General features: G+C 42.8%; 1 protein-coding gene and 1 long non-coding RNA gene across 3 annotated transcripts in view; one reads left to right on the top strand and one right to left on the bottom strand.

Moving 5' to 3' along the window:
- SMS (spermine synthase) overlaps positions 1-20,061 on the bottom strand; it is a 47,484-nt gene extending 27,423 nt beyond the window's left edge. The window contains exon 1 of one of the 2 annotated variants that reach the window (XM_081199459.1): positions 19,630-20,061. In XM_081199459.1, the coding sequence (XP_081055585.1) occupies positions 19,630-19,918 (289 nt within the window). In that variant the 5' untranslated portion in view covers positions 19,919-20,061. Of the gene's footprint in view, positions 1-12,696; positions 12,849-19,629 lie in introns of those variants that run through there. The other variant, XM_081199460.1, reaches the window with a different exon arrangement.
- LOC308589912 lies at positions 12,168-23,620 on the top strand. The gene is made up of 3 exons (XR_014009540.1): positions 12,168-12,250; positions 20,810-21,757; positions 21,857-23,620. It is a non-coding gene; the product is annotated as an uncharacterized lncRNA (long non-coding RNA).
- Positions 23,621-24,065: the final 445 nt, after the last annotated feature.

Raw genomic sequence — 24,065 nt, 5'->3', positions numbered from 1 at the left:
AGTATTGACTTTCATCTGCCTGTATGTGGATGAGATGACTTCCTGGAGAAGTTTCCAGAATAAAAAATACTCGCCTGTTTTTCACTTTAACCTCAGAAGTCGAATTTCAAGAGCTCATATCCCATACAATGGTACCTCGGGTTACATACACTTCAGGTTACAGACTCCGCTAACCCAGAAATATTACTTCGGATTAAGAACTTTGCTTCAGGATGAGAACAAAAATCGTGCTCTGGCGGTGCGGCAGCAGCAGGAGGCTCCATTAGCTAAAGTGGTGCTTCAGGTTAAGAACAGTTTCAGGTTAAGAACGGACCTCCGGAACGAATTAAGTACTTAACCCGAGGTACCACTGTATAACTTTTTAATAGAGGCAACTCCACATGCCCCCGCGCATATGCGCAGTGCAGGTATCCTGGAAGTGGATCCCAGAAATGGGGAGCACCCTGGAGAGGAGTCCGGACATTTCTTAGTTTTAAATAAATGGTATCCGTCAGCCAGCCTAAATTTCGCAAGGCTTTGCTGATGCACCTCTTTCCTTAGAGCACAAGATAAACTGCTGAGATTAGGCAGGAAGGGGCTGCTTCCGACAAGAAGGGGCTTGTACTTGGTGAAGCAGAAAAACTTTCAGGGGGAGAAATGCTTACTGAACAGCTTAATTTATTAGGGTTGTTGTGAGAATGAACACCGGGGCACCGTAAGTTCTATGACAGAACAGCAGGATAAAAATGGGGAGGAGAAAAGAGCCAGCGTGGTTATATTGTGGCTAGAGTGTCGGACTTAGGATGGGAAGACAAGATTTAATTTCCCACTGAGCCACAAAAAGCAGGTAAGATTTGTTTGGCCACCTTCTCTGTCAGCCTAATCTATCTCACAAGGTTTGAAACAATGCTTTTGGTTGGCATGCATATCTTTGGTATGATAAAGTTAACAGTGCCTTCAAAAATCACATTGTCAGAAAAGCATTGTTTAATGTTTGGATAAGATATAAAGATCTATTGGAAAATAAAACCCCTAGATGGGTGTCACCAGTGGAGGCTAATGCTGTGAAAAAACTCAATATGGAGGTCGGATGGCCGAAGTATTGGGAAATCTTAGAACAGGATGGAGATAAGTTCAAATTACAAAGCCAGGAGAAATTGAAACATAAAGTGGAAAATTGGTTTCAATACCGTCAAATAATGGAATTTTTTAAACAGGACAGGAAAGTCGGCTTCCAGGTGGAAAAATCAAAATTAGAAACCGAATTGCTAGAACCTACCACTAAGAATTTATCTAGAATGTATAACTTGTTGCTGAAGTGGAATACAGAGGAGGAAACAGTCAAATCAGCCATGATTAAGTGGGCACAGGATGTTGGTCATAACATTATGTCAGATGACTGGGAATGGTTATGGAACACCGGTATCAAATTTACGGCATGTAATGCCTTAAAGGAAAACATTATGAAAATGGTATACAGGTGGTACATGACCCCAGTCAAGCTGGCAAAAATTTATCATTTGCCCGATAACAAATGTTGGAAATGCAAAGAGACTGAAGGTACCTTCTACCACCTTTGGTGGACATGCCCGAAGATTAAGGCTTTCTGGGAAATGATTTATAATGAAATGAAAAAGGTACTTAAATGTACTTTTCCTAAAAAACCAGAGGCCTTTCTCTTGGGCATTGTCGGCCAATTGGTGCCAAAGAAGGACAGAGCTTTTTTCATGTACGCTACAACAGCAGCAAGAATACTCATCGCAAAGTATTGGAAGTCACAAGATCTACCCACTCTGGAAGAATGGCAGATGAAAGTGATGGACTATATGACATTGGCAGAGATGACAGGCAGAATCCGTGATCAAGGAAAAGAGACAGCGGAAGAAGAATGGAGAAAATTCAAAAGATATCTTAAGGACTATTATAAACTTAATGAATGTTAGAGTGTTTTGGTTCTTAGGAACAAAGGGATACAGTGACATAAGGTTAGAATATAGAGATGACTAAGATGATTAAGGTTGGAAAGTAACAATTGGGAGTTGCTATAAAATTATGGACATTGGGATGCAGAAAGGGGGGGTATGGGGAAGTCTTAGAAAAGAGGTTTATGAAAATATGTTATGAAATTATACGTGTATGTTTGTTTTCTTAAGTGTTTGTTTGTTTTTTAAAAATTTCGTAAAACCAATAAAAAATTTTATAAAAAAAAAAAAAATGAAAGGATAAAAGGGTGGGTGGAACACACACACACACACACACACACACACACACACACAACGTGTATGCTTCCCCAAGCTCAGTGGAGTAAGGGCAGGGGAAAAATGAGAGAAAAAATAACTTTCTGGTTTACAGTTACAATGGTATTTTGTTCCGAGAAACGAGTATCTCCTTCCTGCATTCAACAAGTTATCCGTTTCGCCTTGTTCTACCGTTTTAATCAACAGTGCAGAGCTGATAAGCAAGGAACAGACAGTCTCTCTCACTGTCTCTCATACATGAAAACAAACAAATAATATCCGCTGGAGGAAGGCCTTAATTGGAATAAATATTAGGAATTTTGTAAGCTTTGCTCTAATATATGCCCAAACTGAGGTTTTAAAAGATTTACTTTGGACCTGCTGTTGCTGTTCTAAAACTTTGACACCTACCACAGCGCCGCCACCCGTGTTTCTACCAGTAATTCAAAACAAAACCTATTAACCTGGGAAAGAATTCTACGAGTGTAACCCTCTGGGCAAAATCTAGAGGTGCACAGGTAATTGCTAGGCAATATATTTGCTTCTGTGATATTCTGCTAGAGGAAAAGGTTTGGTGTTCTATGGCTTAGCTACTGGTCTTCCCACTCGAATTCTCCGTGTGTGTGTGTGTGTGTGTGTGTGTGTGTGTGTGTGTGTGTTTAAAATATCTTAGTGGCACTTAAAAGCTTTTGGACTGTGGTAAGGCAACAGCAAGGACAGAGCAGAATGGGAGGGATAGGCAGGGAAGATGGGTGTGTGTTGCGTAACTAAGGATCATTCCCAAACTTGGGCAACAAGATCAGCATCCTAGCAGGCTCAGCCAACATAAACTGGCTTCTTCTGCCTGTATCAAGAGGAATTTTTCAGCGGCAATTACCATAAAACCACTATCTCAGAAAATATCGCCATAAACGTAATCACTCCCTTTATGCCAAAACACAAGAAAGCATAGTAACCCTGTCATATTTTGTTTCTTTAATTGTAGAAATATTACCCCTATGGCGCAAGAGCAAGGATAAATCATTCTTCAAAGTATTTTGACTCTCATGGTGCAAACAAATTTCCTCAACATATTAAGTGGTATGTTTTCTGGTTCTTGGACTGCACAAGCTCATTTTTGCCTTTAATTAAATCAGTAACATTTTTGAAAGCTAGCCATTTGCTACAAACCATTCAATTTTTCACTGCTGGGCTTAACAACTTCAGAAGCCATCAATGAACCAATCAGAAATGCTTCAAATAAGTTTTAAGGGATAAGGCCTATTGAGCTTCTTTGTGGGCTAATTTCTAAGCTGACATCAAGTAAGCCCACAACTTATGCACATTTAACTTGTATGCATTCAGCTTTATGTGTGTTTCCCCTCCAAAACTGGCCTGTTAAATTTCAGCACTACTGAATATTTAATGTAGAGATTTCAGTTTTTCACTTCATGTAACTAAATGCAGTGAGGCATTTCACCCAAAGTCTGAGCAACATCAAAATAAAACTATCTAATCAAGAGTAAACCTATTTCTGAGGTAAACTTTTATCAGTGCCCTTTCATGTGAATACAATCCCAAATGCACCAATTATGTACCCTCCCCAGTGGTTTGTTTGAGAGCAGTTCCACAGAGACAATGCTTCTTTATTCCAGACTCTGACATCTATAGCACCTGGGAAGGAGTTGTTCAGTCTGCAATCTCCATCTTGGAACCAAACTAACAAGATGACTTCATGGCTACATCCTCCAGCCATTTTTTGTACTTCCCCCACCCCCTGCTTTGTGTAATATCTTATCTGATTTAGAGTTCTTAAATAACAGACAATTTGCCACATTTTTGTAGCTCCTAATAAAGGTAGTGCCCAACTCTTGATTTGGGATTATTTTTTTCTTATTGACAAACATGGCTACCTTTGCTTTTCAAAATATTTTTCTGGGGCTCTAACAAATACCTTTCATATTGGTCAAAGGCTGAATACTGAAAGTGCAAGTCCAAAGTTATTAAGAAATATTATTTATAAGTATTCGTTTTATTTTAGTTTAATAACTATAGCTCATCTCTTGTATTTGTAATCTCCAAGGAACCACTAATGCGCTGTTTATCAGAATGCTACTTGCCACAGAATTTCACTGCATGGCACTTCAGTGTGTTTGTTTATCAATCTGATGATAAAGCTAATAAAATTATAAAAATCAAAAGTTAGCCTGTGTCTGTTTTTAGAAGTGGACATACCAAAAACAAGCATAAACAGCATTCATTCTGAACAGATCATTCCCTATAAGCATAGTAGTCATATTGTGGTAGAAAAATGTTATGTGGGTCCCTCCTAATGGTGGTTGGCAACTTATTCAAAATACTTATCATCACTGTTTCCTTTACTGCATCAGTCCCAAATCACAAAAGACTGGGAGAAGAGGAGTGTTTATGCCTAGCACCTAGAAATATGTAAAGAAGGTGGCAAGCAAGCCTCCCTGGGGACAGCATTCCACAAGCAGGGAGCCACCACAAAAAAGGCCAATTCTTCTGTTGCCAACTTCCAGGTCCTTCATGGAGGAGGCAAACAAAGAAGGAATAACCAGCTGCACACATTTAAGATGGGGGACATCTGGACTGCGAGTAGTACATGCAAAAAGGATCTAGACGCCTTAGGAGACCACAACTATCTTCTGTCACATGGAGGATGGAGCAAGCTTGTTTTTTCATGCTCCGGAGGAACACGTGAGTGACTAAACAAAACACAAAGAAAAAGGCTGCTTATTCAGCAGATATTCAGGGTAATACCTGCATACCACTGGTCTTCAACTAGTGTGCTGTGGCCTAATCCAAGGTAGGTTGCAACAGGAACACTACCACTATGCAAAGATATGGTGAAACGTTAAGAAATGTATGTTTGTGTTAAAAGTAAGTCTGAAAAAGACTTCCGGGTCAGCGCCATCAGTGAATGGCGGAGTTCCTCCGATCGGAGGAACGGGCTCTGTAGAAACTGGGTCTTCCGGCCGCGGCGAAGGTGGGGACCCGCTAGAAATCCCAGGCGGAGGAAGCCTGGGAACGTGGGGTTCGGCAGGGCACCAGGAGCGCCCCCCCTACTCACCGGGAACCGCTTTTTGGGGCGCCGGAGCGAAGTGGGGTGAGTGGCGTGGTGCTGCAAACTGATTGCTATTTTTACGGAGCCGTTGCCGGAGAGCACTGACTTTTTCCTGTGGACAATTGGATTCAAAACAAGTACCCGTGAGTAGAAACGGAAAATTGGATTAAGAAATATCTTAATTTGGCATTGAAGCGGGAAGGTTCAAAACAGGAAGTCCGCCTTCCGCTTTTTGTATATAGACTAAAGCAAAAACTTTGTAAGCTAAAGCCTGGAAAGCCATGAAAAAAGTCTAATTTCCTTCATTTATAATTACTGAAACCCCCTTGGAAGTAGGAGAAAAGGGGGGAGAACTTTGTTTAACCCCTGCAGGAGAGGGAGTGAAGAAGGATAAACTTCCACCGTCTCTAACCTGGGAACGGGGAGTCAGAGACAGAAATAGCTGGAAAGGTTCATTGACTGTGAATGGAACATTTTGACAGATAGCTAAAGAAGAGAAATAGACTGATTCCAATGTTGCCTTTTGCTTTTTAAAGAAATAAAATATCTGAAAAATATCTGAAAAATGAAAGTAATTTTCCTTTGTTGGACTTGCCTTAAAAAATGGATACAAATAGAAATTGTCTCCCCTAGAGGGAGCTTGTTAAACTGTTGCTGCAGTTTACTTGAGGACTCAACAGCTGTGAGATTAAGATTGTGGGACCAGTCTTTTCTGACCTTGACTAAAGATGAGCTGGGAGGAAGATTGGGTGCTTGCTTTATGCAAGACAAGTGCCTTGCTGGAACAGATGCACGAGAAGATGGATTTGATGAATGAGAAAATGGACTTGATGACTGTTGTGGTTAACAACTGTGGACAAACAGGGAATATTGATACAGAAACCATTCAGGGACCAACTCATGAACCTGTACTGACTGGGCAAGTGCAGAAGATAATGGAGGAGGATGCGGTTGCACCTCAAATAATACAAATGGAGAAAACAAGGGCCCTACAGGAGTATCAGCCGCTGTCATTGAAGATTGAAATTGGAGTGGGCCAGGGGGAGTCTGGAGCTGAGGAGGGTCCTAACTTTGGAGAGACCTTGAAATATGTTTTTAAATATTTTTTGGATTACATTGATGACTGTGGGGAGTGGGGCTGTGGGGAATGGGCAGGTTTGATGAAGGGAGATGGAGACAATTTTGGGTTGGAACCCCCCAGAGACCTACTCCTCAATGAGAAAGGAAAGAAATTAAGAAAGAGACCAACAAATGATAAGGAAAAGGGCAAGTATAAACAAGAAGAAGATGATTTGCAGAAGGGACATGGAAGAGACTTAAGGGCCTCGGACATAAGACTTCCAGGTTGATGGACTAGATGGAATGGACAGTAAGGACTGACAGGACCCGAGACCAGGAAGAAGAGACGATGGATGAAGATTGGAAGAAAATTTATAAAGAAAATTTTTTATTTGGGGAATTAGCCTAAAATCAATGAATATTAAGGAAAATGTTGGAATGAAACTATATGACTCTAGCAGAAATGATATTAGGGGCTATGTATATTTGAGTATTAAGATTCAAGCTTTAAGGTACTTTATGGTAAGATAAGGTTAAAAAAATTAAGGTAATTTGAATAACAGAATATGGGGAAAGATGGAAAGGATTTGTTGAGTTAATTATTAGGTTAAATTGTTAAGATAAGTTATTTAACAAAAATTGAGAAAGATGGAAAGAATTTGCTGAAATAACTAATTAAACTAGAATACAAAAAGGGAGGTGTGAGGAGGTCAATGAAACAAGCAAATGGAAGTTAAAGATATGAAATTTGGGATTTGTATCATTTTTTCCCCTTCTCTTTTTAATTTTTTTGTTGTATTGCTGTATTGGTTTTTATGTTTTGCGCTTTTTCTTCTTTTTTATGTATTGTAGTGTTGCTTTTTTCTCTATTTTTTCTTTTTTTCTATTATTCTGAAACTATGAATAAATATTATTTAAAAATAAATAAATAAAAGTAAGTCTGAAAAAGTTGAAGATACACAGAAAAGCTGACTAATTCCTCAGCACTGTTTGTTCTGCAGAACCGATATGAGTAAGGCTGGAGTCCAGTTTGTCTTGCTTGCTATCTTTCAGAGTTAGCTATGCAACACCTCTGCAAATGGGATTACACAGGTTTATGCAAGAAGAATTTGGTAGACTAATAAGCACCACAGGCAAACAAGAGGAATTAACTTCTACGATAGTTTCAGAATGCAGATTGAAGCACACGCACGAACAGATCTGAGTTTCAGATTATGATTGTGAAATACTTCTAACACCCGAGAATTTGCTCAGCCCTTCTTCCTTCCTCACCTCTGCCTTGCAACCATTCTCCCTACTTAATATTAGGATGATGCTTTCTTTTAAAATAGAACCAAACTGCAGAGAGAGGGAGAACAGAGAATGTATCTCAACCACAAACAACTTGTGATGATACAGAATACTGAAATATGGTTCTTCTACAAACATGGCCCTCTGTCCCAGAGAAGCTGCAATTGTGTCTATATACCCAGAGTTGCACAACCTTTAAACCTTCATAGTACAGTGGTGCCTTACAAGACGAAAATAATTCATTCCGTGAGTCTTTTCGTCTTGCGATGTTTTTCGTCTTGCGAAGCACGGTCCGTCGCAACTGCACCTCTTCAAGCTGCTTTTTAAAAAAAGTGCAAGACGCTTTCGTCTTGCGAAGAAAGCCCATAGGGAAATTCGTCTAGCGAAGCAACGCAAAACCGAAAAACCCTTTCGTCTAGCGAGTTTTTCGTCTTGCGAGGCATTCGTCTTGTGGGGCACCACTGTACTGTTGATTTTGCTGGCAGCTGAGCTGCTACCCAGCTTTGGAATCTGTTTCTTTATAATGTTAATAGCAAGCTGGCCAAGATCAACAGCCATGTGTCACATCCACATAATACATTAAAAGCACATGCCTTCATCCAAATAATTTTGTGAACTGTAGTTTGTTAAGGGTGCTAGGTATTGTAGCTCGGTGAAGGGTATGCTACCATTCCCATGATCTTTTGAGAAAAGCCATGTGTTTTAAATGTATGTTGTGACCATTTGAGTACCCCAATAAAGCTGCCAGTTGTTTTGTTGTTCTTTGTTCTAAGCAAGTATTTTTTTCCATTACACACATGTGTACAGTGGTACCCCGCAAGACGAACGCCTCGCAAGACGGAAAACCCGCTAGACGAAAGGGTTTTCAGTTTTGGAGGCGCTTCGCAAAACGAATTTCCCTATGGGCTTGCTTCGCAAGACGAAAGCCCATAGGGAAATCTCCGGGGACCTCTTTTAAATGCTAGCGGTGGGGAGCAAAGCCTTTCCCCCCCCCTCCGGCCTTCAGAAGAGGTCCAGGAAGGCTGGCGGGGGCCGAAAGGCTTTGCTCCCCAGCGCCAGCATTTTAAAAGCAGTCCGGGATAGCAGGGAAGCGCTTCCTGCTATCCCGGAAGGCTTTTGAAGGCAGGAGAGTCCGCGAAGCCTGGGCGCGCTGCGCGCAGGCTTCTGCATGCCGGCAAGTCTCCGCCAGCAGCGGCACCGCTGCCGCTGCTGGGGGAGAGATCCGCGAAGCCTGGGCGCGCTGCGCGCAGGCTTCTGCATGCCGGCAAGTCTCCGCCAGCAGCGGCACCGCTGCCGCTGCTGGGGGAGAGATCCGCGAAGCCTGGGCGCGTTGCGCGCAGGCTTCTGCATGCCGGCAAGTCTCCGCCAGCAGCGGCAGCGCTGCCGCTGCTGGCGGAAAGGTCCGGGAAGCCTGGGCCGGACAGCTTTTGAAGGCAGGCGGGGGGAGCAAAGACTTTCGCCCCCGCCAGCCTTCAGAAGAGGTCCAGGACCTCTTCTGAAGGCTGGCGGGGGGCAAAAGTCTTTGTCCCCCCTGCCTGCCTTCCCAGGGGCTTTTAAATCGCCCCGACAGCGGAGAAGTCCTCCGCTGTCCGGGGCGATTTTAAAATGCCGCCCGCCAGCATTTTAAGATCGCCCCGGACAGCGGAGAAGTCCTCCGCTGTCCCAGGGTTTTTTTAAATGCTGGGGGTGGGAAGAAAAGCCCTTGTCCCCCCCCCCAGCCTTCAGAGGAGGTCCGGGGACAGACTGTCCCCGGACCTGGTCTGAAGTCGGTTTCCCTAGGAACGCATTAATTGATTTTCAATGCATTCCTATGGGAAACCGTGCATCGCAAGACGAAAAACTCGCAAGAAGAAAAAACTTGCGGAACGAATTAATTTCGTCTTGCGAGGCACCACTGTATATGATAACATAACTAGATATCATTAAAAGAACACAGATTTTATTGGATCAGGGAAGTAGCAAGAGTCTTCTCAGGTTCAAATTCCTACTCAGTCATGAAACTCACAGTGTGACCATGGGCCAATAGTTCTTTCAGAGCCGAATTTACAATTTACATGACTGGTTAGTTTTGAGAATAAGGAATGGGGGATCAGACCAGGGTGGGGCATGGACAATGCCTTGAGCTCCTTAAAGAAAATGAGAGAGAAATAAATGTAGCAAATATGAATAAAAATCCCCATACTTTCCTTGAATTTTGCTGCAGTCAACAAGCAATATTGTCAGGTATTTATTTATTTAATATACTACCTTTCTCCCACTGCAGGGCCCAAGTTGGCTCACAACATGAACTAAAACAGATACAGCTGAAATGCAAAAAACCCTAAAAACAGCTAAATACATGTTATATTTTTTAAAAAAAGAAAACAATATGGTAACCAAGTTACCATATTAAAAACAGCACTGAATCAAAACAACCTACAACCACAAAAGCAAAAGCAAAAGAAAATATACATGACAGATCATTAAAAGTTCTTGCCACACCATACTGTTAGTGGCCAAAGGCCTGTCTAAAAAACATATTTGCCTACAAACGGAAGGAAAGCATAGAGGGAGCTAGCCTTGCCTCTTGTGGAAAGGAGTTCAACAATCTGAGAGCAGCCACCGACAAGGTAAGGCATAACAGCAGTGCTCCTAGGTGTCACATAGGAATTAGCAAAAATGGAATTATGGTGCTGTAACTGGAAGGCTTAGGTAATTCACTTGCACCTAGAGCTAAGCTAGTTATATCAGGCACACCAGATATAAATTTGTATTATAAGGCGTGCTGCCTGAGCTGCATCAGTACAAAACTCTACCACTGGGATTCAAAGATCTGCTTAGCTTCAAGAGGCGTTGTGCTGATCCTGCAAATTTTTTGATCTTTAGCCCCTAAAATGGTAGACCCCAACACCATATAACAAACCACCTCTGGAATTTCCAATTTTAAAAAACGGGTGTTTGCCAGCAGAAATGAGAGCTGTAGTTCAGAGGGATGAGGTTCTGAAGTTCCCTTGGGCTCACACAGAACTAGTTTCCCAGTTCTTTGAATCCCAGCCTATGCATATCACAACCATGCACACCTTTGGTTCAAAAATCAGATTCAGCAGCAACTGAAGCAAGTCCATGATTGCCCACTTACAAAATGGAGCAGCTTCATTTTCCTGTAGTGCAATTAATCTATGGGATTATTTATACCTCTACATGTAAAATAAAAACAATTCCTTCCAGTATCACCTTAGAGACCAACTAAGTTTGTTAATGGTATGAGCTTTCGTGTGCATGCACACTTGTTCAGATCTATATACCTAGATAAGTGATGGTAAATTGCAGATTAAGGTCCCACCCTCCAAAGCAAGCCCCATGAGCACACCTTCTGCTTCCAAGTAAACAATAAATGGATATAGCAGGAGAAGCATCACTACTCAAGAGCCAGAATTGACATGATTCCTTATTTATTCAAGTGCCGTCCTTTACACTACAAATGTACAGTGCATCATTTGCATTAACAGCTGCCATCCACTCACATATAGATAAATAAGCTACTGCACTTGAACAACTGAGACAAAACATGCCCATTACCATAAAAGTTGCTTTGTACACTTTCCTCCATACATGCACTCTTCATAACGTGTTGGTAGCAAATAAAGGGTTGACCATCCTCCCAAATGCCATTAAAACTGGCATGCTCAAAAGACTAAATGCCACTTTTGGAGCTGCTAGAGGGTTTTCCAAATCATTATAGCTCAACTGTACCAAACATCTGAAACACAGGTTGTAAACTAATTTACTGTAATAACTATGTGGGCAGTAAACTCTTAATTGCCAAATAAAGATTTGAGAATAATGGTCATAAGCTCCACAGCTAGTTCCTTTTAACCCTTAATAAGGGTTGGAGGGATGCAAAACAAAACGCTCCTGATTTCTTTTCTTTGCAACTTAACAACAGAGGAGTCCCAATACAAGACACTTCCTGATCTTTCATTTCCTGCTAGGTTTTTTTCCTCGCTTTTTGAAAAGTTATCATTAACACAGAGGCCCTTCCCCAGTATCAATCCATTGAACTCCACTTTTTCTCCCTGGGCCCAGATTTTCCATATCAATAGATCACTTCCTTTCACAATCATCAGGATTACTAGAGAAAATAAGCTGAATAACCTTCGTCACTGTCAGCACAGCTGCAAAAGGCAAAAAAAAAAAACAAGTCACCGCCTAAGGGACAGATTAAGGTCACGCATGCGACTATAAGGCGTGCACGATCATCCCTTCCTCGAAAATTTATAGGCGCATACTTTTTAAAAACCAGTTACAAAGTCTATTTTGCAAACACAGGCAAGCAATTTAATATTTTTTATGTATGCAAAGAGAGCGCTGCCCCCCCCCGGGGGGGGGACGGTGCGGAGACGGAGAATCGAAAGAGGCCCTTGCTGGTCTATTTTCGGATGCAGAGTGTCGATCAGAGCCTGTGCCCAGGGAAATGAATGGAGAGAAATTGCATGCGGTGGAGGGGGGGGGAGAGAGAAATAAGGCACATGCGGCGGGGGAGGGGGGCGAAGAAATCTGTATGGCTGGAGAAACAGAAGAGCGGGGCTGAGCTTCAGGGAATCTGCATATATGAAGGGGAGGAGCTGTAAAGACGAAGGTTAGAAAATAATACGGGAGGGGGAAATCCCAACATGGGGAGGCCGAAGGCTGCGGCTGAAGGCGCAAAAGTTGGCGGCAAAAGGGCTCCCGGTTGAGCCCGGGCGAAACGCGGACATGTGCGGCACAGCTTCGGGGGTCAGCGGGAGGGGAAGGCGCCCGGCTCGGCTTAGTCAGCAAAGGCAGTGGCCTGCGCCCAGCAGCCGCGGCTGCTCCTGACGGTGCAAAGAGGAGCAGCTCGGGCCTGCAGCAGCGAGCCATGGCTGTGCAGGAGAGGAGAGGCACCGCAACGGCGCCCAGCCAACCAGCCACTCTGCCTTCCTTCGCTGCAGGAGCCTTTTCCTCCTCCCTCCCCCCCCCCGAAAAATAAAAAAGGTGGAAGCGCGGAGTCGGTCTCGCCGGCCGGGGTTAGGGTGGGCAGGGGAAACCCCGAGCGAGGCGCCTCACCTGTGGCGCTGAGCATGAAGTCGAGGGTGCTGTGTCGCGCGGCTGCCATAGTGAGGTAGAGCCCTGTGCCATGCCTGGTGGAGCGGCCGTGGCTGCTGCGCTGCGAGTGCCACCGAGTGCGTGTGTGTGTGTGTTACGCACGCGGGGTTGAGGCCGGGGTTGCCGCCGAGCGGGGAGAGCCCGAAGGGGAGGGGCAGCCTGGCTGGGAGCGAATGAGTCGGCGATGGGGGGGGGGAGAGAGGGAGAGGGAGGCAAAAGCAGAGAATTGGCTGCGACTCCTCAGAGCCAGGAGGACGGAGAGGTGGCCGCCCTCGCTGCTCGCTCGCCGCCTTGCTTGCTCGCTCGCCCGGCCGCCTCCCTCGGGGAGCGCGGAACCGCAGGCGCTTTGCTGAGGAGTTGTTGCTATTGTGTGAGCAAGGCGGGCTTTGCTAAAGCGGTAGTCGCTGAAACGGCCTCGCGGTTTACATTCGCCAAGCCCGCCCAAAAGCTGCTTGTCAGGTTGGGGGGGGGGTAGGAGAAAAACAAGCTGGGGGGGGGGAGTTAGGAAACTGCCCAAGCTTGGGTTGTTGTAACTTATTTTAAAAGCTCCCAAGAGGAAAAGGGTGCAAGCTTTTGAATCGCACAAGACTCCTTGCCAACCCGTTTTTGAGAGGGCTGGGGAAGTTGCTTGTCTTGCTGGAGCGTTCGTTTTCCTATAGTTCATTAGGATTTTCACATTAGTACTATAACAGCAGGTCAGCCCCTTATTCCCAAGCCCCATGGCCCCTCTCACCCTCAGCTCCCTTATCTTTGCCCCCATGCCTTTTTTACTTAGCGTTTTCATTTCTGATGTTCAGTCATTACAATATAGAAGTTCACATGTTCAAATAGAGATCTAGGTTACTGTGTGTTTGGATGGGTGGGTGGGTGGGTGTTTGATAGGACACGTTGAATCGTAGAAGTTTCAGTGGTTGCCTCTTGTCTCCTGCTTTTGGAAATTACTCAATAACTAGTTCCAAAAATGAGCTTCAAGTAGCTTGAAAGCTGGTGTTTTAACATGGTTTGTTGAGCAGAATTTTCTTAGGGGGGCGCAGCAACTGTAGGAGAAAAGCTCTATGTGGTAGTAAGCCACTCAACCACAGCAGTTAATTCCAACAGAAAATACACTTCCAGGCCTACTAGTCATACATAAGCCTGTAACACTGAAAGGAAAATCTGCCATCTTTTCCTTCTGTGAAGTTTGAAAACAAAGCCTGACAGCATGTGACTTACCCAACATACTGGCCAGGTATGGCAGGCCCATCAGGGACTAGTGAATGCCAAAACTAATCCTGTCCTGTTTGCCTGGAAGTAAACCCTACTGAATTTAATAGGGCTTGCTTCTGAATAGACTTGGATAGGATTGTGCTGAACCACTCTCACAACTGGGTTAGTTTAAAAATTGAAACTGCTACTGCAAAACTACCATAATGAGCAAATCAAAGAGCTAATGCTAACACAATATTTCCCAGAAATGAGGTGATTCAGCATCCAAACTAAGACAACAAAACAGATCCTATTTTAAATTGTCTTTTACTGCATCTCCAATGATTTGCTTTTGAACAGCCATTCCTAAAATCCTCTATCCCTTTGGTGTGGAATGTTTGTGTGTCTCATCCCTGAAAGCCACATTTATTTGTGCCCACACAGTGCTAGTTTTCCTTCCAAGCCTACTCCCTCAAAACAGGCCTCCGCTATTATCAATCTTTTTTTGTCCCTCTTAGCTTTTATAAAGCTGCTCCTCCCTCCTGAAAAAAATCCCGAATCTAATCACTGAGGAATACTTCCAACATTGTTTTAGAAAGCTATGACAGTACTCTTGGGAGCTGCATTCTTGTCTAAGAATTGAAATAAAAAGTTTGGTGCAGAAAACAGGAAAGGGTGAGCACAGAAACTTAACACTTTCCCCACCTGCCACTTTTGCAGCTTCCACAGAGAAAGCGTTTAAAAAAACTAGTCTTACAAACATGTATCTTGAATTCCACAGACAGTTTGTGGGAAAAGTAACTGGGTGGGGGGAAAAGGTTAAGCATCCCCATCCTCACCGCATTACCTCTACATGGCAAAACAAAACAAAAAAAGCAGGGTCTCATAGCTTTGGTTTATTGATTTGCACATAACATTGAGTAAGAGGCACACAAGAACATGCAGCCAGAACTTACTGAATGCACACAGAAAGCCTCTGTGCACATATGGGTTTCTGTATTCACTATAGTGTCTATGCCTGTGAGTGGACAGAGCTGCCCCTGTCATTTAAGTGAAGGGAGAAGTCTGCACATGTTTACGCAACAGTTGCTGTACAATGAACAACCTACCAAACTCGTGTTTATTGTAGCTTTGGATTAAGTCCAGTGCTCAAAGTGGGATGGAGGGGGCGGGGAATGAGAAGAGTGTCAGCTGTGAAATCTTTTTTTTTTTTTAACAGTGCATTCTTTAGGAATAAATCCCACTGAGTGTTTTCTGCCAAGTAAGTGTGCATAGGACTGCCTTCTCAACCTGCAATCCTATACCCATATAGGGTATGTATGGAGCTTATTTGTGAGTCATGCACAGCATTTCATTGTAACGCTGCAGTCCTACACACTTAGTTGGGAGTGAACTCAACTGAAAACAATTGGACTGTCTTGTGGGTAAACATGTATAGGTTGGCACTGTTGGTGGCTTTTTGCAAAAAAGAGTGATTTTCCTCAGTGTAACCAAGTGGGATGGGTTTAAGTCTACCTGAAAAGAAGTGGGACAGCATCCTATACCACTTTACTCCTACTTTGCACACTGATTTATATCAGAACTATGATACATATGTGCAATACATATGTGTGGCACTGGGCCAGTTCACAAAGAAGGTACACGTACCCTGTATATACACCATCACTTAAGAATATGTTCTGGTTAGATTACTGCAACACGTTATATGTAGAGCTGCCTTTGAAGATGGTTTGGAAACTTCAGCTGATGCAGAATTCAGTGATCAGGTTGCTCACCGGGGGGAAACAGTTTGAGCGTATTACGCCAATCCTGGGCCAACTGTACTGGCTGCCAATTAGCTCAAAGTGCTGGTTTTATACCTATAAAGCCTTAAATGGCTCAGGACCACTTCTCCCCATATAAACCAACCTGATTCTACAGTCACAATCTGAAGCCCTTCTTAGTGTGTCTCCTCCACAAGAGGTCCTGAGGGTGACAAAATGAGAATGGGCCTTTTCTGTGTTGGCTCCCCATTTGTTGAATGCTCTCTGCAGGGAGGGTTGTCAGGCACCATTATACACCTTTAGGTGCCAGGCCTTCTATGGCCTTCTAAATGTTTGTGGGAGGGGGGTTATTGTTTTAACTCTTTATTTTGTGCTTTTATCCTGTGTACTCCAAAGTGCTTTTATCCTGCGAGTTACAAAGCTGAAGGGCAGTATATAAATATTAGTATTATTATTAATAATATTTTGCCCTTTGTGCAGAGACCCTAAATAGTTCATCTGGGCATACTACATATGTACACAGTATAACATCTTGCTACTTATGCAATCACTATACACACCATATCCTGTGTGGAAGGTACATGTATTCAGAGAAGCTAGCTTTGTTTCACTGAAGTCAAAGGCATAACAGTTCCATAATCAGCACTTTAGTAATTATGTTGCAGTGGAAATAAATAAGCAGACCTCTATTAACTTTAATGGTGTTGGAGCAGGCCCTGCATCAACGTGGTTTTGCAGGCTTAGGGATATTAAAACAGCACTAGTAAATATTTCTACAACTAGCAAGTTTCTAAAACAAGACATCTCTTTTGCAAGATGTGCCATGAGGCTTTGTTTGTGCATGTTTAAGACTCTCTATATAACATACTTTTAGACGTTGCCATTAGTGAGTAATACATATTGGCACCTACAACTCATGCAATATTCATTCTTGCAGGGATGGCGTCAGCACTTGGCATCCTTGGGCAGCTGCCAGGGCCCACAACTGATGCTTTCCATGCCACACACACACACCTATAACATTGTTTCTGGTCCAGCACTCTGAGGCAGGGCTAGAACTAGGAACCTTTTAACTTTTGATCATTGTAGGAAATTAAAAGGGTAGCTAGATCCAGCTGCCTGGTGCCATTTTGACCAGCTAGATAAGCTTGCCAGGGCCCGCTGACAGAGACCCCCCCCGAAAATGACCCTTTGCCTGGGCAACCACCAAACTTGGAGATGACTTCCCCTCCCCACAATGAATCATAATTTCCATATTTCCAGGTTTCATTTTTTTTTTTAAAAAAAAAAGTAAGTTCCTAGCATTTGTAGAACCTGAGATACAAGGGGAAACATGTAGGCACTTTTCTCTCCCCCCCCCTTTTTTTTTTTGTGTGAGAAGCAAAACTCCAAACCTTCAGTTTTTCATTATCCTTCACCCCTGGATAAATTATTGTGAGCACCCATATTCATATATTGTTGCACATATAGTATAATATGCCCTACCGCTGAGCTACAGACCTTCTGATCCACTATTCCTTAGACCAGAGGTGTTAAACCTAGGGGTCATATAGGAGAAACCTGCTTCCTGGAAATTGGCACCTTTATCCTACAACTGCCATATGAACATTCTGGGGTTCAAGGCATGCACATGTACATTGCACCTGTGGGTCTTGTAGGTGCAACACTTGATATTCTATCAGCGAGAAACCTGTTCAGAAATGCCTAAGGCTGGGCCTGCATGAACCTTTCACCCTGAAAACGAACTGACAGAACGAACTGCATTGTTCAGGTAGAGTCACCTTGAAAGTTGCTTTGTTCATTAACAATATGCCAGGCAGAATATACCCGCTGTTCATGCGAACCCAACTGACTCTAAGAGTCTTGGCTTTTAATTAACAGAGTTTTGGAATGATAAAAGTGCATCAGTTTGTTACAGGCCTTGTTAAGTAGTTATAAGCACAATTGAAAGTCTAAAACTCTAGTTCAGTTGAGCGCTGAATATTTATTTCTGCCTGATATATTACTGTACTTTGGAAGCACATTAGACTAGCATATTTTCTTTAAAAAATGGCTCCAGGGCTGTTATTTTAAAAGGCAGATATAATTGTGCTGTGACCCGGAAGAAGGCTTCAGGCCCTGTTCACAGCAGACATGTCTCTTCCATCCGCCATTTCTGCTGATTTGTTACAGCTCTGACTGCATGTAGTTACATGAAGTGCCATTGGCTTAAGCAGGCTGGGAAGCTTCTTCATTAAGGTTTGGGCCCATTAAAACAATAAAAAATGTAGCATTTACTTATGCTATGATGAGAGATAAAAGAATCAAAATTAAATTAGGTGGTTTGGGTCTTTTGAAATGTAATTTGTAGTATTCCCCATCTAAAATGTTTGGGATGTGTATATATAAAGCTTTTCCTGAAGAGCCCAACCCTCATAACCTTCCCTGCCTTTGCTATCAAATGCCAGCTGGAAAGAAGCCTGACACCACTTGAAGATGCCTGGACTTGGACCTTATTACAGTGCAGCTGCTTTAATTTGCTTACAAATTCTTTCCTCTGTCTGCACGGTCTTGTTTCTATTGATAGCTGTTTTATTGGTATTTTTTTGGGGGGGGGTTCCCTTCATTTTTTGTTTTACAGCCTTAAAAAAGCACTTTGAGAGGCTTATTTCAGCATAAATTCTTTCTATAAATGCTTAAAGTTCAGATTGGGAAGCAATGGCCCTCCAGAGGTTGCCAGAATGCAACTCCCATCCCATTCCCCACCCCCCGATCATTGGTCGTTCTGACTGGGGCAATTGGAGTTCAACAACATCTGGAGGGCCACAGGATCACCACCTTGTCTTTAAAGGCTTCCAGAGAGAGAGAGAATATTTCTCAGTTGGGTAGCAACCAAGAACACCCCAGCACTCTCTACTTTACACACTGATGGAAAACCTAAGAGGTAAAGAAGGTTTCTCAGGTACACTAGGTTCATACATGGCTTTACTAAGGATTGAGCATGAAAGGCAATAAAAAAGGTGGTGCAGATACGGGAGATCACAGCATATAACGTGCTCTTATATGACCCATAATAGGGAGCAGGGCAAGAAGAAAGAACACTGTTCCAGAGATGCCTATAAAACAAGGAGAAAGAAGCAAGAGAAAACAAGCTTGTTCCATCCTGCATGCGACAGCCCTTTAGATATTTGAAGATGACTATTATATCCCCTCAATCTCCTTATTGCCAGGCTAAATTTCCACAACCGTTCCGCATAAGCAGGGATGGGGGGGGGGGGAGCTGAGGGGGCCATCGCCCCGGGCACAGTTTTTCCACTTGTACTACTGGCAAGCCAGATGTCCCCCATCTTATATTTGTGCAGCTGGTTCTTCCTGCCTAAGTGGAAAAACTGACATTTGTCCCTATGGAAATTCATTTTGTCAGTATTGGCCCAGTGCTCCAATCTGTTCTCCCGGATCTGTCTTCAGTAGTATTGGCTACCCCTCCCAGTTTGGTGTCATCTGCAAATTTGATGAGCATCCTCTCCATACCTTCATCCAAGTTGTTTACAAAAATGTTGGACAACAACAGGCCCAAGACAGAACCCTGCGGCACCCCACTTGTCCCCAGAATGATGAGGAACCATTAGTGAGAACGCTTAGAGTTTGGTCAGTCAACCAGCTACAAATTGAACCGTTACCTCATTCAGTTCACATTTTACCAGGTTCTCCACAAGAATATCATGGGGGACTTTTGTCAAAAGCCTTACTGAAATCAAGATACACTATGTCCACAGCATTTTCCTGATCCACCAAGCTTATGTATATCAAGAAATCACAGCATCCTTTTCACACTGCTTAATTATCTGTTCTAGGACCTTTCCTGGCATCAGTGTCAAGGTGACCAGTCAGTAGGTACCTTGGTCTCCCCCCTCCCTTTTGAAGTTGGGGACAACATTTGCTTGCTTCCAGCCCACAGAGCCCTCACCTGTTCTCCAATAATTCTCAAAGATTGTAGGCAGAGGCTCTGAGGTGACATCTGCAGGCTCCTTTAGTACCCTTGGGTGCAGCTCATCAGGCCCTGGAGATTTGAATTTGTTTAAAGTAGCTAGGTGTTCCCTTACCACCTCTTTTCCTACTTTGGGCTGTAGCTCCATATATTCTGTTATCACCAGGTTGGGCACTGCTTTCCTTTTGGGTGAAGACAAAGGCAAAGTAGGTGCTGAGCAGTTCTGCATTCTCTCTGTCATCCAGGAGCATTTCTCCATCTTCTCCATGCTTGCTCTTTTTCTTGCTTCAAACAGAGCTAAAGAAACCTTTTATTATTATTCTTAACCTCTCTACCACTTGTTGTTCTTCTTCTTGCTATAAATTGGTGCAATTCTATAGAGACGATTGAGGTGATATCCCCACCCCACCCCAATAATTGCATTGTGAATCAACGATGTTTCAAATTACTCAGCAGTTTTTGAAAATGAGGTCTTTGCAGAGCTGCCACACTTCTTAGGTATGGAAACAAGCCATTAAAGTGGAGATCTGTTTGAAATAAATAAAAAAAGCTTTCCCACATATTTTTAAAGTCTTCAAATGGTTTCCTCAAAATGTGGTTACACTACTATTTGCAAATTGTGACTGTTTAGCGTACTGTGACAGTGGGGGAGAGAGAGAGAAAATCAAGATAAAAGCTGATCAGAGTTAAATGGGAAAGGGAATGATTTCCATCTGTTGTATTATTTATCATTTTATTTTGCTTTTTGTTTGTTCAACATGCAGTTCAGTAAGCGGTTGCTTGAGGGGACTGCTTTTTGATTTTACTTTTAAGGAGCCAGTGAAGCTGTGTAGAATTCACCATCTGTGACCCTGCAGGGAATTTTGGATAGGCACTTGGTAGTGAAGTGTATTAGTGGAAATGTCTGTATTCAAAAATAAAGAGAAGACTGTCACTCTCTGTCTCCCGTATGTTGCAGTTTTTATGCGGCACATTGTAAGTGGAGGCCCTAAAGAAAGCCCCCCCCCCATAAGCAACAGCAGGAGCATCTCTACAGTCCAGATATCCCGATCAAGCAAACCTACCCAGATAGTAAAACACATTACCTTTTTATATACTGTATTGGATTAACTATAGTTGATAATTAATACAATCTCAAACTTTTATTCTAAATCTTTAGCGTCATCAGACTGGAAGATCAATCCACAAGAAGCAGTACTGCAAATAAAGTATTAGAAACAACGATCAAGCCATTTGATGCAAAAGTCATCAGCATAAACAGTGCTGCAAAACTCTATATACTGGAACAAATGCCAATTCCATACCAACAAAGCTTCAGTGAATCACACCAGATGTGGTGAGCCACAAGACCAAGTGAAAAAGGTTGCTAGAAGGGAAGCATTATTCAATGATACATCTATGTCTCTGGAAAGACGAACTGTAACAGTTATTGGTTCAGGGTTTAATGAATACGGAAACAAGTTACAAGGGATTCAAATGAAGATTTCTAGCGGGAATCAAGCTGTAGTTTTGCAATGCAGCTAAGTAACGAGGACTATAAGAGCAATATGCCATTATTTGCCATAAGCCCAGACAGCCAAGCTAAAGAGGAGTTATTTAATTTACGGGGGGGGGGGGGGAGTTTCTTACCAGTCCTATGAGTTGTCTCCCACTAAGCCACACAGAATAGAACCACAGATATCAACGGACATAACTAATTCCAGGGTGTATCTATTCCAGTAGGAAATTCTGAAGTGTAGAACTCTTAAAGACAACCCTCCATGGCCATGCCTCGATATTCATATACCTTCTAAGGCTATACAACAAAAACAAACCTTTTACCATGGCAGACAATATGGTTTCAATACCAAGCCAGCTTTTCCCCCTTCTCTCTCCCCACCTTGCCTTTACTTACCATTGAGCCTGATGGAGAGCTCTGGTACACTCAAAAGTTTGCTCACAATATTGTGACGTTTTGGTTGTTCGTCTTCAAAATAGTTTATTTTTATCTTATTTTACCTTATCCTCAGGCCAGCCACTTGTCTCTCAGCCTAATCTACCACACAGGGCTATTGTGGGGGTAAAATGGAGAGAAGAATCATGTCACCTTGATTACTTTGGGGGAAAGGTGGGAAGTAATAATAATAATAAAAACTTGGGAAAAGACCACATGGGAGAAGTTCACGAAATTTCATTCTACCCTTAATCTCTTTACTATTTGTTTAAGAAATCTGCACTATTAAGACTAAACTACCCCAGATTTCTTGAGAGTCCCATGGGCTGCAAGAAGATCAAACCTATCCATTCTTAAAGAAATCATCCCTGAGTGCTCACTGGAAGGACAGATCATGAAGCTGAGGCTCCAATACTTTGGCCACCTCATGAGAAGAGAAGACTCCCTGGAAAAGACCCTGAAGTTGGGAAAGATTGAGGGCACAAGGAGAAGGGCATGACAGAGGACAAAATGGTTGGACAGTGTTCTCAAAGCTACTAACATGAGTCTGACCAAACTGCAGGAGGCAGTGGAAGACAGGAGTGCCTGGCGTGCTCTGGTCATGAAGAGTCGGACACGACTAAACAAAAACCACCCCAGATTTCAGCGATATACAAATAAAGCACAATGCTAGGTTTCTTTGCAAAAGGACAAGTAATTTCCAGATTTCTAAACTACAGGCCTAAGCAAAGCTTTGGTCAACAGCCACATGTGACCCTGCAGAGCTAATGGCAGTCTCCAAGGGCAGTGTGAACCAACTAAATGCTGTTTAATCATTCCATTCCTTTCAGCCTCTATAAACCTTTCACAGGATTGGATATATTTCTACACCCCATACATACCTCCAGCATCACCACCTTTCAAGAGCAGTACAAAAAGCTGCATATTCCAATTCCTGCCTCTAGCAAGATTCATAAAATTAATAACCCAAAGAAGGGAATTGCCACTTGGCTGGTGAATCACTTTCACAGGAGCCCAGGGACTTTCTGGATACTGGTCCTTGCCCAGGGGGACGAAACCAAGATAATATTGGGGAAACAGATAACATATCAACTCTTATTGCTAATCAATCACCTTGATCAATCTGGGCAGCTAGTGCATCAGCTTTTAGTATTCGTGTAATTTAAACTTTGACTATTGGAGCAAGGAAACCCTACGATCAAGCCCAGCTGTCCTCAAAACCGGCCAACAAAATATTCTCCCTTTGGCATTCAAAGTGATAAAGAGACCATGGACATGTTAAATAGCATAAGAATCTGGTACCGGACAGCAGGAATTAAGAGCAGATTGCCATCAGATCACTGTCAAGACTTGCCTCTCAACAGGAAATGAATTATTTAAAGCTCCATGCATTCTCATCTGGGAGGAAGCCGCAATGAATCCACTAGGACTTGCTTCCAAGTAAATATGGTGTTCTGCTTAAATCTGCCCAAGGACACAGTGGAGATGACAGGTTTCACATAATATTCTGAGCATTTCTTCATAATTTAAATTCGGTTTGCACATTTGGTTGACAGTGATTCTATTGCAGTAAGTTTCTCTCCTGAGCTTCCCTCATCCACCATAGTGACACAGATGTGAGCAGACAGGATCGAAGCTTGAAAAGCAGTTTTAAATCTTGCATTATTCAAAGTATGTCAACTGCTTAGTGAAACTAGTTAATTATTGAAACTCCTTTGGATAGCTAGTTACTGCTTGGGGCCAGGAGAACAATTACGTTCTATCTGCAGCAGACATAGTTTCTTTTAAGTGAGTTGCAAGGTCAAATATCTAAGATTATTAGAGAAGGCAGATACACCATTTCAAAGTGTCTTTTGTCTGCAAAACCCTCTATGAATCAAAGAGAGAAGGTTAATTACTTTGTTTTTCAGGAAAGCTGCAGTTCCATCATGAATGGCATAACATAGCAGAGAACTCTCTCTGTCTCTCTTTACTTTCTCAAAAGAATGGAGTTTCCATTTATTTTAAAGAAATAAAAACCCTGTCATTTAAACTGTTTCACCTTCACCATTTTACAAAATCATATGAGCAGGAACCCCACCACTAAAACAGAATAACTGTAATTTACACCAGTATCAGCATGCGTATTGAATATTACCTCAGTATTTATGCAGGAGTAGCTGAAAATGCTTGACACAATTTATAAAGTGTATAGAGAAAATATATTAAACTTCAGCCAGATTTCACTATGGTGTAAAGATTAACCATAAACCTCTATTGATCACCAATATCCACCTTAGAATTCACTCCAATTTTGTTTTTCTGGGAGAAGCAAGTTAGAAGGTGAATAGTTTGTGTCAGCCCCCAAGCTCATAAATTCACTGGGCTGCAATCCAACTCAAAAATATGATACGCATAAGCCTACTGAAACCATTCTAATCTGTGTTGGACTGTGGTCTGGGAAATTCAATGTTTGACCTTCTAGGTCCACTTTTCCAGCCAT

Source organism: Podarcis bocagei (genome assembly GCF_964188305.1).
Source record: "Podarcis bocagei genome assembly, chromosome: 6".
NCBI lineage: Eukaryota > Metazoa > Chordata > Lepidosauria > Squamata > Lacertidae > Podarcis > Podarcis bocagei.
The sequence above is the reverse complement of the archived record's forward strand: the minus strand, read 5'-3'. Positions and strand labels throughout refer to the sequence as shown.